We start from the raw sequence: 16,364 nt of genomic DNA, 5'->3' as shown, positions 1-16,364 counted from the left end.
AAATTTACCACAAAATAGGAAATAAAATTACAAGACTAAAACTCAACTAGAGTTTCGTCTAATTCTTTACCGAAAATTCCCAGAAATTCATTTTCGAATATATAATTAATAAAAATATTAATAAAATCTTATAATTCCAAATCGTAAAATTCGTGGTGTTACATCACGCCACACTCTAAATATAGGCAGGGAGGGCTTACGCACCGCCCTAAATAAATCACAAAATCTATAAATATATACACTAATGATACAAAATACAAGTACATATATATAATATAAAATATACATAATGTATAATTTAATTTGATATACAAATTCATATAACAGATGTAACACATTTTTTTACATTTGATAAAATACATATACTTGTATACTTAATATTCAATACTTTCTACAATAATGTCTATGGGCTGTCCGTTTGAAATAGGTCATGTCGAGTATGCATTTTAAGACGGATAAACATATTTTTTATGTTTTGCCCGCCCAAAAAGTGCGAGCGAGTCCCATAGGCTTTGCCCAAATGCCAATGATACCTATAGGAGTGATAAATATATTCTCTTAAATAAAATGAACGATAAGTACAATTAAAACAAATAAAATATAATATTTTGTATAGATAAATCCAAATAGTATAAGAATATTGATTTAAACACCTTATAATATAATATAATATAATATATAGTGATTTAGACACCTTATATTATTAGAATTATTGATGTAGTTCATACTTCATAATAAACAAAAAATAATAATGAATATATATTGTGTATTAAATGAATTTTTTCTACAATTTATTATAGTTTGTTTAACTTAATTACTCTTATTATTATTTTTTGCTTAAAAAATCACATGTATCCCTCATAGGGGCTGCGGTGAAATTATTTACATAAGATAGAGTTAATTTGTGTAGATACAAAAAATATATTAAATATATTGTTTAAAATCTATGTACTGAGGTGTAAAGTTTTTTACACTGTCAGCATATCATCCACCATTAATTTGTAATACTTTTATTTGAAAGTCAAAGATAACTAACATATGAATGGTGATGGTTTACTGACAGTGTAGAAAATACTTACACTATTAGTATAAATATATTAAATAAAAAAATATAAGTGTTTTGTATAATAATTCCACTATGACTCTAGAGTGTTAGTATAATTTACCATTAAGCAAAATTAACTTGATGGATGGGCAAAATCGTAAAATTAACTAGCGTCGTCTTCATGTAGGGTTTATGACTCAACAATGAAACCGTTTCAGTGTAAGTTCGTCCATTTTTTGGATTGAAACTAATGAAAAACATAAATAACGAATAACTTCTTCAACCGTCACAATTTAGCGACGCTTTTTTCTATTAACCACCAAATATGATTTATCCACGATTATTCTCACATCTCCGCAAAACCCTAACCCCCAAATCCACATTTCCAATTCCCCAATCGCTTCCTCTCTTCACGCGCAAATTCGGCGCCGTTTCACAAGATTCAAATCCAGCGATTTTTCAATCAGAGAAAGTCTCTTCGATCGTTGATGAACTCTCCGGATTGACGCTTCTCGAAGTGATGGATTTGGTGGAAGTAATGCGTGAGAAGAAAGGAATCACTGAGCTTCCACTTATGATGCTTATGACTCCTGGAATGGGGGTTAGGGTTACGCCGAAGGGTGGAGGAGGAGGAGGAGGAGGTGGTGGTGGGAAAATTGAAGAGAAGAAGGTTGAGAAAACTGCGTTTGATGTTAAGCTTGATGCATTCGATGCCGCGTCGAAGATTAAGGTTATTAAGGAAGTGAGGACATTTACTAGCTTGGGATTGAAGGAAGCTAAGGATTTGGTGGAGAAGGTTCCTACTGTTTTGAAGAAAGGTGTGACGAAGGAAGAAGCCGAGAGTATTATTGCAAAGATGAAGGTGGTTGGCGCAAAAGTTTCGATGGAATAAGGTATACAATGTTTGTTGCTAATTGGTGTTAGATTAAATTTTGTCAATGTGTTTGTGATTTGTAGTGTTTTAAATTGCATTATTATGTAACCTCAATATTGCGGTTTCGGGAGTTTCAGCAATTGTGGTTACATCGGCCGCAATTTTCTGCAATTGCGATAAATGCAACGTAACCACAATTTAAAAGACTAGTGCTTTGTTTTGTATGTTATGTTGGAATTAGGATGGAGTGAGAGTAGGGAATGGATCCTATCAATGTTTTTTCTTATTGTGTGTGGTTGAGTGGAATAGGGATAGATTAACATATTCCGCAAGAAGAACTTAGGTACTGTTCACTAGGTATTTGTTGCCGGCATTGTTGATTATAGGTTCTTAAAGTCGATGTTATGTTCATATTAAAGAGCAATACCACAAGCACCTAAAGAATAACATCCAAGTTTTGAGAGCATCCATTCCCGTGAAAATCTGTTTTGCTATTTGTTGTGCTGCCCACAAATGTATCCTAGCTAGCTTCTATTATTTCATGGAATTAATGATATTTTATTCTAGGATTTACACACAAAGGAAAAGAGATTGCAACTTGTTAGGTGTAATAAGGAATCAAAAAGTCTTTAGCTTGGTAAAATTGAAAATATAGTTTCAATGCTAATAGGTTTCGTGAAGCTTATCAACAGAACGTAGTTGATAAGATTATAAGGTGATGCAAACTATTATTTAATGAAGTCACAGTTTGTTGGTGAACATGTTAATTCTGTAAACTGAGTTCTCCTCCCAGCTATTTGTCACCTACCCTTGTTGGCCCCAAGTGAAGCAGCTTTGTTAGGTTGAACAATTGGAGTGTGATAGGGGAGATCTTACCCAAGTTCGATCAGTTACAAGTACCCATTGAGTTTATGGTACTGAATGAAGTTTGTATCTTAATATACATATATAATCTTAAGGTAAGGTAAAGAGCTGTGCTCATTTTACCTTCACTTTGGTTTAAAGATCTTTGATATGATGTGGTGAGTTTGTTGAAACATGTGATTAAATTAATCCCTTTTAGGCAAATTATTACTGTAGGTGCTCAAATCCTACCATTGTGTATTTTATCCGATGTATCTTTTCAATGTTAAATGGACTCTTGCTTCAGGTATGGGTTTTACTTTGAAGATATGGTTGGACTGTTGGTGTTCATGTATCAAAACATTAATTGATAGATATTATTACCCAATAATGAGTTCTATATGGAAAACTGGTACTACCTAGGGTACCCTCTCACCTTATGGGTAAAGAACTAATCTTTTTTGGGATGTGTTACTATTCATCCCAACAAGTGTCACTCTCGTGAATCAAACTGTTGACGTTTTGGTCTTTCTAGGGATATAGTGGGGTCTTATACCACATTAGACCAACGGAAAACTGTGTATGCATGTTGGTAGCTTAACCATCACATGCTTAGAATGTGTGTATGCATGTATAGGTGAAATTTCCCCCACACCATACATTTAATGTAAATGCCACCATGAAAATTTCAGGCAGTCTCAATTTCTAATTAGTATTTGTGATATTTGGACTTGTCTAGGTAAAAGACAGGATAAAGAATGAGACATTATGTACAATTTTTTGTTATGATCAAGTGTAGCAGCTAGTATCACACTCGTGCTCCATTGGCAGGTGATGGAAGTTGATGAAGGTCTATTCATAATGCAAAAGTATTATATTTTTTTATACTCGAAAAATTTGCTCATCACATTATTCTCCTGCCTCGCCGACTTTTTCATTTTTATTTCTCTTTTAGGTCAAGCACTTTATGCCTTGAATTTTCTTGATAATTTGTTAACCAATGTTGTAAAACTGGATTATGATTGTTTTTTTGAATTGACATATCCATGCAACTTGCTGGTATAGCAATAACCAGGCAATCATATGTATCAGACAACTAGAATTGGACTTAAACCCTTGATTGCTGTCTCCTCGTTATTGCATATTTTGGCTCTGTACAATTTGTAGATTTTTTATATTCATATCATTGTTTATCTCCTTACATGAAGTATTGATATATTCCTCACACCAGTTTCTTAATATGCAAATGTGCATGAACCACTGGTTTTCTATAATCTCAGTCTGAAGTCTTTAAAAGCATAATAGTTTTGCTATGAGGTGAGTGAGCATTAAGAATGGAAGATAGATATTTGATTCAATCACCAGGAAAGTAGTGGTAGTAAGAAAGGGTATGCACCTACAAATAAAAGGAGTGCCCTAAAAATATAAGTTATAAAACCTATCTGGTCCCGGTGTTGGGGAACCAGGAATTATGTGAAGTGAAAGCTAGCTTTATGCACAATGTCTAAATCTAATCAATCTTTGCTTACAAAAAGTTAAGCTTGTTCTTCATTCATCCAAAGCTTCATCGGTCTTCGTTTTGAGAAAGCTTATGTATGTATAGAGATAGAATTTAGTGCACAGATTTGCTTTGGTACACCATCCTTAGTTTGAGGCTTGTATGGTAGACTTCATCTTCAAAAACAAATTTTGGGTCTTCAATTCTCTATAGCTAGCAGTTAGCATGATAAAATATGTCTTCTCTGGTTGGGTCAAGGTAGTGCATTATCCAGACTTGCCCCGTTGCTTGATTTTTGGACTTAGACCTGCCCCAAACCTATGCTGATACTCGCTAGTCTGCTACCTAGGATCTTTGGGTACCCAACGGATCTGCAGGTTCCCACAAATTAAAAATCATTAAAAATAATTTTGAGTAATTTATGTAATTGTGTATTTGTTTACTACAATCTTATATGTTATTTAGATAACAAGAAGAGAAAAAATTATAAATAAATAGTTTAAAGTTTTAAACACATTTTAAATTTACTATTTCAACATTATGGTGTAAAATTAATTTAATAAGAATTGTTCAATCAACATAATATTAAATTACACATATCAAATAATAATATAACATCATGTAACATTATATTAATTATATTTATGAATTAACGATATAACATTATGAATTAATGATATATATATATATATATATATAAAATGATTCATATTTCACATTTTAGCCATCAATTCTAGGAAAATTTGATGGTATAAATTTACTCAATAATTCAAACCATTGGATTTCCATAGAATTAATGGCTAAGATCTGGAGTAAGTTGTTTAATCCTACTCTTGGAGTAAGTGGATCCCCTCCCATATATATAGGAAGGAATAGGGGGTTCAGTTATCCATTGGTCTGAGTACCTCATTGCCCGGACTCAGACCCATCCAACAGCAGGTTTTAAAATTTCGGGTCCCATTACCAACGAGTCCAAAAACAAGACCCAATTGTTGCAGATATTTTTTGTGTGTATCCACATATTCCGGTACCAATTGCCATCCAAAGGATAATTTTGAATATAAAAAATAAACATTGATGAATAAATATTCATCATTCACAAACTAATCAATTTAGAATAATAAGAGCATTTAATAAGATTCTATATATAAAGAGCATATTGAGATTGTATGGTGAGGCTTCTGAGATCCTTACTTAAAGTTGAAGTCTTGCATATGCAAATATTATGCTTGACATGTTTATGTATGTAATTGTGTGTTTGTTGTGTTTCCAAATTAGGTGAATTGAAAAATGTGATGTGTGCTTGAGTGATGATAACCTAAAAATGTGTAAAATGGACATGTTATGAGTTTTCAAGCATGCTTGAATGATTTTAAGTTTGGGTATGTTTAGTTTCAAGGATTAATGAACATTAGGGCAGCTTTCACTGGTAAGAAAACACTTATTAGAGCATTCACAACCCCAAACTCAAATGAAGACCGAAATTAAGTTCTTAAATTATTTAAGATTTTTTGTGGCCAACCCAATAAAGTACTTGTCTCTACATTAATAAAACTATCGCAAATGATTCTTAAATGGTTTCACATTTTTATTTCACAATATTAGTATCTCTATATTCTCCTTCGTCTTATTCAGTTATGACACTGCCCCATTACTCATATCTTTGTTTTTGTTTTCACCCCAATAGATGGTGGAGACTTGTGACAGATTATATAAAATTTCTGGATCATATAAATGCCTTGTTGATTTTGTGGTGAATTTGTTTTTACTTTGTTCACCGGGAATGTTGTTAATTTGTGTTGAGTTGGATTTCTAATTCATTTTTCTATGTTGAATTTGTGGTTAATTACTTGTATTTGTTTCATTCTTATTGTGTTAAAATTTTCATTACATGAGATGATGAGAAATAGCAGTTGAGTTTCTATGAACTAATTTATTTCAAAACCAATCACAGGGCATGCTGGGCGTGGTAGTTAAAATCGAGTGGGATCGCACGTTTTTATGATCTACAAGACCTTCCTCATGCTCGACCTACTTGGAATCGAGTGAAATCGTCGAGTTGGAGCGTGAAATCAGATGCAATCATCGTGTTTGACCTTCTTGGAAACTTTTGCCTTTGTTCTCTCATTTTTCGTGTTCTTCTTTGTTCTCTCTCTTTCTTCACTTTCCATTTTTTCTTTTTCTGTGTATTATGATGTTCAATGCAGAGTGGAAGGAAGGAGACGGCTCAACTAAAATTAGGGTTTCACCAAGTTTAAAAGTTAAAACTATGGACAAGGTCAGATCCATTTCTAATTATTTGTTTAAGGAGGCCTATTTGTGCCTATTTATCTAAGTCTTCAACACTTTTTATGAACTAAAGAGACCCATTTCTTTTATGAACTTATTTTTTAAAATATAAAAACATCTATGCTCTTAACTATACTAAAAAAAATATAATTACCTAGAAGAAAAATAATATTGAAACAAATAAAACTTTTTAAGTTCTCTGGATACTATTTATCTAGTCAAAATTTTGATATCTAGTAGTATATATATGTGTATGATTTTTTGTACATTTATATTAATAAGTAGGATCTTACTACGCTTACGATCTTTGACTCCCCTCCCAATCCTAAGTAAAATCTCGATTTTAACTACCTTGATGCTAGGTGAGGAACCCTGAACCTCTACTAGGGTTAAAGCCACTTTCCAAGAATTTCATATCTAGCAAGATTGTATTACAGATTTCATTTTTATTTTCTTAAATGCATAAAGATAGCATACAACATACAAATACAAATATGAGTGAAAATAACAAATAACAATCATATAAATATCAATTTGCATTTTTAAGTAGAGGCAAGTCCTACACTACCCATGCATTTGGCTTCATCACCTACTATATGAAATTTAAATAAACCCATTCAATTCAATTTAGCAGCTAGGTTCATGCTATGACTATCTTTACTTGTAATGTAACTTAAGTATGAATTGTGTTCATAAAGTACATTAGACTAAGCCTTCAAAATCCCCATAATGAGTTTTATCCAAATGCCATTTTTGGCAGAAGAAATTCTAGAAAATAAAAATTGATATAATGGTGGCAATTTTTAAGCAAAAAAAATGAAGAGTCAGTAGCAGTACACATTCAAATGGCGCCATATTTTCTTTCAGTTGGTCTCTGGGCTGCTGCACCTTGAGAAGAAGACGCGGGAGGCCGCTCCCAAGAGGCTTCACTGGCAAAGGCACTGTTCTGGTCTTCTGGCCGCGAGTATCCTTGTCCAGCTCCGCTAATCTGTTTTCATGACACAGGAAACAACTCTTAAGTAAACATTTTTACTGCAAAACAAACTTACAAACTGCAATTGAATTGCTTTTGCTGTTCGAAGTCCCATTGTCATAATTCCTTTTTACTATTTTGGAAGTAAAGATGTGCCAAGTTTTGGAAAAAATCCCTGATGCATCTAAAATTATATGAACACAGAGCAAGCAATGTTGGCAAAATAAAACTGCACTTTTGTCATATTTAATATTTTCAATATGAACAAGTTCACAATTTGAATCTCAAACATCCCTCTGCTATCACCAAAAAAACTTTGGTCTAGTAGTATAAGGCCCCACTGGATCCCCAGATAGACCAAACGGTCAAGTATTCCTGACTCGCCACACACCTCGAAAGATATTAGTTCTTTACCCATAGGATAATGAGATATCCTTAGTTACAAAAAAAAACACCACTCTGCCATTGATAAAGTGAATGGTGAAGTATTTTATTATTCACATTCTGTCTATTAAGCAATTAAAAGACCTTTATTTCATTAACGTTTTCCTAGACATGCGGGTCAAATATATAGGATTCTAAATGTAAATACAAATTACAATAATTTAAGATAAAAACCAAAATTCTCTTCCCACTTCCTTTTTTTAAGTTCTCTACACAAGTTTTCCTCTCATCCAATTTTCTCCATACCTCTATGAATAAATAAATATAAAAATGAATTTATTATAATATTTGTTCATGATTAGCAATAAGCATATGCTTAAACCATGTCATGAAAGTTTAGTAGTGTCTCATGCCCAATATTTAGTTTAGTCAAATTCAGACCTATGAAGATAATTTGATGATGATCAACTTGAACCTAATCTATCACAAAGTTCATAATTAACTTACGCCATTATTAATTCCATGTCAATAGTTCCATAAAAACAATAAACATTAATAGGAGCTCAGAACTCACTGTCTCTAAGCAGGCAGAAAGGACTGTCATGCCAGGCAATGCATCAACTCCACGCTGCAAAAGGTTAACAATAACATATATTTAATGTGTATCTTAAGCTGGCTGTGACAGAACAGATATTTAACAACCATTTATGCTTTAGAACTTGCAAGTGAAAGAAAAAATTCCGGACCTGGCGTTCCACTTTTGTCTTGTAAATGAATCCTCCACAACAAAAAAGCGTCGAAGAGACAAAGAATCTGCCCAATAACAAGTTGCCATATATTAAATACAGTATAAAAAAGAAAAAGGAAACAATGACCCGTATACATAACAAGACAATGACGAGTCATGTAAGTTTTATGAACTACTTATCGAGTCTCTATTTCTAGGTTTTATTTCTTTTACTTGAAATAATCACAGCACATATATTAAATATGAACGGAAGTTTCTATACATGCAAGATATCACTCCAAATATTGCCCATCCTCTTGTAGTACCTCCCTCTTGATCCTGCTTATAGTCTGCAACAAGAAATAAACAGAGCTAGCCATTAATTCAACTTAAATGTAAGAAAGTAAATAGAAGGGGGAATAAATAAATGTAACAGCATAAGCCCCATACTTGTAGTGTTTTCCCACTTCCCATTAATTTGAATGCAAATAAATGACCGGAGGAATACTGGAATAGTGGTATGGTTTATACTTTTCTAGATATGTTGGTATAACTCACCACATATTTTTGTAAGCATGAATTCAATTGGCTCATAACCCTCAACTGGGATTGTGACGTTAACTTCATACGGAGTATCCCGGGCCACCTCACCTGGAAAAGAGTTGACAAGTTTAACCGAGACAAAATCTAAGGAAACTGATGATCCTAAAATAAGTGGGTATCATACATCTCCAATCAACAATCAACATTGAGGGCGACAAAGTTGTAGGAGGCTTCCCACTGGCAGCAGATCCAGACAGTTTAACTTCCAAACCCGAATTTGGAAAAACCTAATTAGCGGCAATTAACTAGGGTCATGTCTCCAGTACCATAAGGAAAGAGAATAACAGTTCTCCAACAACTAAATACATAACAGAAGTACCTGCAAACTAGGTTTTTGAACCAATGATGAGAGTGAAGCAACTGCAGTCATAAAAAGGACTGCTTGAGTTTGACTTGTCTGAAAGCTGTAAAAAGCAAACATATCGATAACACAGCATTTTAACAATTAAAGGAAAGTTTTGGTAAACGAAGCACACAACTACAAGTGATAACAGAAGAATAAAATAACTACAGGAAGAAGGAGGAGCAGCAATCCTGACCTGAAATCACTGTGGGGTTTCTCAAAACCAAATTGAGTCATGCCATTATAAACCTACAATTTCATAAAAGGAAAGTTGATCAAGTATTATAATTTAAGTGAGTAAATTCCATTTTGGTACTTCAGATTATAAAAACAACTATTTGGCATTGGAAGATTACTACATCAATTTGGTCCTCAAATGATAATCTTTAGTCAAAAAGTTACATTTTATTGGGACCAAAATGATGTCATTTGATGACCAAAAGTAATCATCTGATGACCAATTTGATGTCAGTAACTTTTTATGGACCAAATTGATGTTGCAAAAATCTCGAGGACCAGATTGGCTGCTTTCTCTGATTTGGTTCCTGGAAGTATGTATACTCTCTTGAAGCAAACAAAAAGAATACACATCAATGAGAATGGTAAAGCTGCTCACAAGTTCCCATGACCGTGGATGAAAACCAACAGTGAATCCTTGAAATACTTTAGAGCTCGGTTTATCACATGGAATTGCAAGATCAACTATAACTCTGAGAGACATCAAGATTAATAATGGTAAATCATCAGCCATATCTCGAAGCAGCTAGATAATGGCCATAGAAGTACTTTAAGAAACAAAAATTATAATGATATAGATTTTAGTCTGTTCTGAACCAACTAATGGCTAATCAAAATACCCCTACTCATATTAGACATTCTTCCCTTTTTCATATTTTTTGCATAGCAAGAAGTTTCATCAATGAGTAATTTGAGTCATACAGTAGCCAATATATAGCAAAGCAAACCTCTTAATCTATATATTTCTCAATAAAATTTATATTCTAATGGGGGATGGGGTGCAGAGCAGGGGAGCCTTCAAATGTACAGTCTTATTGCATCTAAATTTCCAACTTAAAATAAAGCTATGTTATAGGTTTTATTTACAAATTAACATTGCAAAATGCTACATGATAATAAACTAATGAAGGTTTCGATCTTTGCATTTTAACAGAGAACAATGTAAAGTAAAGACCTGCAGTTTGATTCAAATGATACATTACATATGCATCCAGGATGACCTGCAATTAGAAAAAAACCAAGTGATATGCTACATTGAAACAGGGTGGTAAATAGTAAAAGCCATTTTACTGTGACACTTTATTCTCATAATAAAAACCATGCCAATATTCTACATTAGAGTTTGGTTGTTGATTGCTGATTTCAAATAAATTGTGCTTCTAAACAATCTGGAGTTATGGTCCACAAAAGAAAATAGGCAATGATAATGGAGCAGGGGTCAGGGTTATGACAATGTGCGAATTTCAAGTAGCCCAATGTCCCAAAGATAGATATAGATGATCATACCTTGACACTGTCCATTCAAACAACTCCCACATTTGATATTCACCTGAAAGGCATGAACATAACATGAGAAAGGTGCATGCACCACATAATGACACAAGTATTATGCTATCGAAGCATGAACTTCTTACGGCCAAAATGTCCCAATTCCCATTTCCCTTGAGATTTTCTTTATTCCTAGTTCTACTTCATTAAAATAAAAACAGAACTTTCAGAATAGCACCAACCTTGGCTGTTCTTCCCATTTTGTCATAACTTTGTTCGCAACCCATCAGGTCACCATTATAAAACTCCTAAACATCAAGAAAATGGTTTATAAAGCAGGATTAAAGGTCATAAGAAAAAGGAGGAGAACTGGAAGTGTGATTCAAAATAATAAAGCTTGAAAAATTTATATATTCTTCAATATAAGACTAAATGGATCATAAAATGTGACCTGTGCACTTACATGTACTACCTAGTACCTACAACTCTCCCAGAGCCTGATGCAGTCTCACATTGGCGACAAAGGAGAATTCAGATTCTTTGGAAGTCCCATTTTTTAATGTAAACTATTTTTGCAACTTGGAATTTTCTTCCTATATATTATAATACTGCTTATATGACTAAGAAAGAAGACTGAGCCCTTGCAACCTACCCACTTTCAGTTTGATTAGTATTGTTGAAATATTATTTAGTACCAATAAGGTGTTATTCTAATGGTGTAAGGTCTTCTAGATTCCCAGGATGATCAAAAGGTTCAGGTTCGATTCCTGGGAGCGACACTTGTTGGGAGGGGCAGCCACGCACCCAGAAAGGGATTAGTTCCTTACCCAAAAGAGTGAGGGGATACCCTTAGTAATACCAACAAAAAATATTATTTAGTTGTATCTTTATCTATAATGCTTTCCTTAGATGGATGATTTAATCCCTTAAGTTTAGGGACTGATTAGTATAAATATTATACTCAAAGGTTCATCAAATATCATGTTACTCACATATTCAGATTCAAGTAGTGTTAGTATATTAACACAATATGTAACTGATGTGTTTGGCATTGCTAAATATTCTTTCTAGCAAATTCAAATAGGTCCTTTAAGTTATTTACTTATGTTTTCAAATGGGTCCTATAACTTATATTTTTCATTACTTTATAAGCTTAAAATTTATTAGATTCATCATGCCACTCACGTTTGGCCTTTTCGCTTGTGAGGATCAGGTTGCGTACATCCACCCTCCCCAAACCCCACTAAGGTGGAAACTCATGCTTGCTTACCTTTTAAAGAGGGGAGACTCGACGCACCACTAAGGTTATTTGCCTTGTGATTTGGAGGTCATGAGTTCAAATTCTGGAAACAGTCTCTTCGCTTTTAAGCGTAAGGCTGCGTACATCTACCATCCCCAGACCCCACTAGGTAGGAGCCTTGCACATTAAGCCACCTTTTACTGGTCCAATTTCATAAAAGTAATAGAAGGATTTTGTAGATCTTTTCATTCTAAGCTCATTGATACAATAATTATGAATATGAACATGTTGAGATAGTTATGAATAAAAATATATTGGTAGAACCAAAATGAAACAATAAAAATTTAGAAAACCAAATTGAAAACATAAAGTAACTTAGAGGACCAAATTAGTAGTTTTGCCTACAAACTATAATACTTTTTCTGCCAAAAGAAACTGGATGTCCATAAGAAGCATCCTTACTCATGCTTTTTATTTTTTTCATAAGATGGAATAGAAAGAATGAACTTACTTGGACAAAGTCAGATTGGCCAGAACCAGCAACGAAGTAGTTGAACTTATCAAATCGGCCAAAATCAACATATCCCTATACATTTTGGGCATCAGCCAGTGAAGTGGAAAATATATTACATCAAAGAAAATGAGCATGCCTCAATAGATAGACTTTGTAACAAAAGATACAAATTCAAATTTAAGAAAGATCACAGTTACATGTTCTTCTGATTTAACTGTGTTGGGAACGATTAATTATTTCAAAAAATACTCTATGGGATAAAAGTTTGTTTTAGGGTGAAGCTAACATATTTGGGTTGAAATGATCAAAAAACTTGAAGGTAAAAAACGTCATGACAGGTTCCTATTTCAGTATTATGGATTATAATTCATTTTCATATAGCAAGTTAGCTTAAAATCGCTTTTCAGCTAACATATCTAAAATATTCAGTGTTATACGATTGTTGCGATAACCATTTTTCACAGATAAACCAAATGCACCCCAAGTATTAGAAGTCATCATAAATTCAGGTAGTTGTAAAACAACGCGGGAACACATCTGCCTATCAACCTATTAATAAATAATGAAAGACACCAAAAAAATAAACAAGATTCACCCTAAAATCATATTTTTTTAAATCGTGGGCAGAGTTTAAGGAACTAAATATAAAACATATCAGCTCAAAAGTGACCTTATCCCTCTGCAAAACTATTGAAAATATCTTCTGAAAACCCACAGAAGGAAAGAGAAATAGAAAGTGACAAAAATTGTCCTATTGTCCTCTTTCACAAAAAAAGGAATGACAAACAAGAAGAATTCAAGAGGCCTATTCGGCTGTACATACTTGCAACTTGTGATTTAACCATTTACTATCAGCATTTTTCATTGATAAAAGAAGAAATAGTAAATATTCATTTTAGTCCCTCATGTTTTTCGACCTTACCAATTTGGTCCCTCAAAAATTGGAAAACCCAAAATAGTGCCAAAAAATTTCAAATGTGAGTCAAATTAGTTATTTTTAGCATGGTTTACAACAACTGATAGGGAATAAACCTAGAGGATCTAAAATGTAAAACTGCACATGTTATGCATCAGATGACGCAAAGCATATGTTACCATATGTACTGGCCAAGAAAATGGAAAAGACAAAGTTAGAGTGCATAATGAATGAAGTACTTGAAAGCATGGTGACATGGACTACCGTTTGTGATCTACTCTCCACATCTTTGCAAAATCGTACAGCTAAATCAGAACCTTGCTGCAACAATGCAAAGTGAATAGCTTAGCAAGCCTAAAACCAAAATTGAACACATGAGCAAAAAGCATACAAATATAAACAACACGATATGAATGAACATAGTAACTGTCTCAGAACATTACCTTCACATCATACTCAAATAGGTATCCAAACCAGCTACTCTAGTTAATTGGTTAAGCAATAACAAGTTCACAAAAGATCAAATTCTATAAAGCTTAACCATACAATTAATTAATATAAATGAACATCGAAGGGAGAATTAAGCACTAACAATACAAAATTAAATGCCAAAGTACTAATCACCATTCTTGTTATCTCATAACGACTAACGACATTTCACAATGGTCAACTAATCATGGTGAGAGAAATGCTAGCGGCATACTATTTGTTATCAGGCGAATTTCATATAGCATGTAGTAAATCACATGAATTCATTCTTTGTGGTCTGACATGAACTACACTTACTGACAGAGTGTTGAAAAGAACTGTTACTAGCTAATGATCATTTCTCTTAAAAAAATTCTAATGCTAATATCAAAATCCAAGTCAATGAATGACTCATTTAGAATTAATATTAATATACAGAAATGGTATTTTAATCATTTATCTTTTATTGGTGTTCTATTTTGGACATTCACCTTTTTTTGGGATTTATTTTAATCCTTCATTATTTTCAAAAGTTCCATTTTGGTCCTTGTCTCCTTGATGATCAACCTCGGCGCAACATAAAAGTTGACCGCCTTTTGACCTGGAGGTACTCGGTTCAAATCTCAGACCATGACAAATAAATGGCAGCCTCGTGCATTGTGCTGCCCTAAAGTGCGACATACATAAAAACTGTTTGCCTTTTGACCTGGAGGTCCCTAGTTCAAATCTTGGACGTTGGAGTAAAATAGAACTTATGAAAAAATTGAAAAATTATGACTAAGAACAAATTGAAACATTATGAAAAAATAAAGGACTAAAATATAAAATGAATAGGATATGATATAAGGCATAAAAGTAAAAATACAAAGTGGAAAGAAAGGAGTATATAGGAATGAAGGATACGAAATCAACAATTCGACTAGAGTTATCGAAAGCGTAGCAATTATCACTCGGCATTGAAACTGAAATCACGCATGTTATATGCCAAAAAACACCTGAAACCAAATAAATAAATAAATTAATTAATTAATAATAATAATCTATGGTTTCTGTAAGTGAAATCAAAGAGTAGAAGAGAGAGAAATGAGAGAGAGACCTAAGCATAAAACGATTAAAGTCGTTGAATGAAGCATTTTGGGAGCGATTTGATGATGATGCAAGTGAAATGTTGCATGAACAAAAGCGCATCAAAACTCTCTTAATATTATGTCGTTTTTTATGATGATTACTGAAACGCACTCGTTTTTATTGTCGTTTAGGATCTGGGAAGAGTAAGATCCGACCCGTTTGGGCCCAATCATTTTTACGGGTTTGGGCTTTAGAAAATAGGAAAAGATATATGGAACAACATCATTTATCATATATACTTTAAAATATAAATACTGTAAATTAATAATGAATGTTGTATTAACAATCTTAATGTTTTACCATTTTTATATGATTTGTTATTTATACTGAAAATACATATATATTACATTATTAATATTTTGTCATTTTTACTGTTATCGTTTTTTTTGTAAAGTTTGACCAATGCTATCTCACAATATATTTTTATACTATTAATAGTATCACTCCAAACAAATGTTGCTCCTCGTAATAAATCATTGACATTTTAATTTTTCTGAAGATTTGACGAAATTTTATAGAACTAAATCAATGTCTTGTTAGTTAAATACTAACTACCACGTGGAGTTAAATAACATTCAATTTTTCTTTCATCATTAGTGGGATATACTTTTGCAGGACCAATTTTTTAGTTAATCAGGCTTAGTACTATCGAATTTCTTATCAAATATTTCCCTTTAGTCCAGTGGTTTGTATTTTATCAATATTATCACGGGACATAAGTTCAGCTACATCTATTTTAACTTTTGAGTTTAATATATATATATATATGGTAAGTTTAAATTTTTTTTGACGGTCACCCATATTTTTATTACTTTTGTTTAAGAGAGTAAATAATGATTAATATACGAATGATAGATAATATACTGACAATATAAAAATGTATAAACATTAAATCTATTTGTTTTTGGTTTTGAAAAATGAGAATATTAAAAAATATCAATGTCAAAATAATGAGATTGACAAGATCAGGACTAAAGGGTGGTTAGCCAAGTTTTTTAAATAAAAAATATAAT

At 32.7% G+C, this 16,364-nt stretch overlaps 2 protein-coding genes across 9 annotated transcripts; one reads left to right on the top strand and one right to left on the bottom strand.

The window, feature by feature from the left end:
• On the top strand, positions 1,218-3,904 carry LOC109332169 (50S ribosomal protein L7/L12). Of its 4 annotated transcripts, none has more exons than XM_019567035.1 (2): positions 1,218-1,938; positions 2,713-3,137. In XM_019567035.1, the coding sequence occupies exon 1, from the start codon at positions 1,371-1,373 to the stop codon at positions 1,935-1,937; it is 567 nt and encodes a 188-aa protein (XP_019422580.1). In that variant the 5' UTR covers positions 1,218-1,370; the 3' UTR covers position 1,938; positions 2,713-3,137. The 4 variants fall into 4 exon arrangements, with proteins under 4 accessions (XP_019422580.1, XP_019422579.1, XP_019422577.1 ...); XM_019567034.1 differs by having other exon boundaries at positions 2,695-3,137; XM_019567032.1 differs by lacking the exon at positions 2,713-3,137 and adding an exon at positions 2,487-2,538.
• On the bottom strand, positions 7,147-15,455 carry LOC109333074. Of its 5 annotated transcripts, none has more exons than XR_002105974.1 (18): positions 15,320-15,455; positions 15,127-15,218; positions 14,199-14,237; positions 14,020-14,076; positions 12,837-12,911; positions 11,328-11,393; positions 11,104-11,146; positions 10,772-10,817; positions 10,196-10,289; positions 9,776-9,828; positions 9,556-9,640; positions 9,361-9,463; positions 9,192-9,284; positions 8,917-8,983; positions 8,653-8,719; positions 8,481-8,534; positions 7,323-7,537; positions 7,147-7,246 (listed from the first exon to the last, which is right to left on the bottom strand). XR_002105974.1 is itself a non-coding variant. In XM_019568332.1 (18 exons), exons 1-17 carry the CDS (start codon positions 15,354-15,356, stop codon positions 7,391-7,393), a joined length of 1,218 nt encoding a protein of 405 aa, XP_019423877.1. In that variant the 5' UTR covers positions 15,357-15,455; the 3' UTR covers positions 7,147-7,246; positions 7,364-7,390. The 5 variants fall into 5 exon arrangements, 1 of the variants encoding a protein (XP_019423877.1); XR_002105975.1 differs by having other exon boundaries at positions 14,020-14,073; XM_019568332.1 differs by having other exon boundaries at positions 7,364-7,537.

This window comes from Lupinus angustifolius, chromosome LG18, assembly GCF_001865875.1.
Source record: "Lupinus angustifolius cultivar Tanjil chromosome LG18, LupAngTanjil_v1.0, whole genome shotgun sequence".
NCBI lineage: Eukaryota > Viridiplantae > Streptophyta > Magnoliopsida > Fabales > Fabaceae > Lupinus > Lupinus angustifolius.
Note: the sequence above shows the minus strand (reverse complement) of the source record. Positions and strands in the feature narration are given on the sequence as shown.

What these genes read in the sequence shown, in the direction of transcription:
- LOC109333074 (XM_019568332.1), bottom strand. Translation starts at nt 15,356, where the DNA reads ATGCTTCATTCAACGACTTTAATCGTTTTATGCTTAG. An exon ending in TTTAATCGTTTTATGCTTAG is followed by an intron (nt 15,219 to 15,319) that starts GTCTCTCTCTCA and finishes ATTTGGTTTCAG; the next exon opens with GTGTTTTTTGGCATATAACA. An exon ending in ATCCACGGTCATGGGAACTT is followed by an intron (nt 9,829 to 10,195) that starts GTGAGCAGCTTT and finishes ATGAAATTGTAG; the next exon opens with GTTTATAATGGCATGACTCA.
- LOC109332169 (XM_019567031.1), top strand. Translation starts at nt 1,371, where the DNA reads ATGATTTATCCACGATTATTCTCACATCTCCGCAAAACCCTAACCCCC.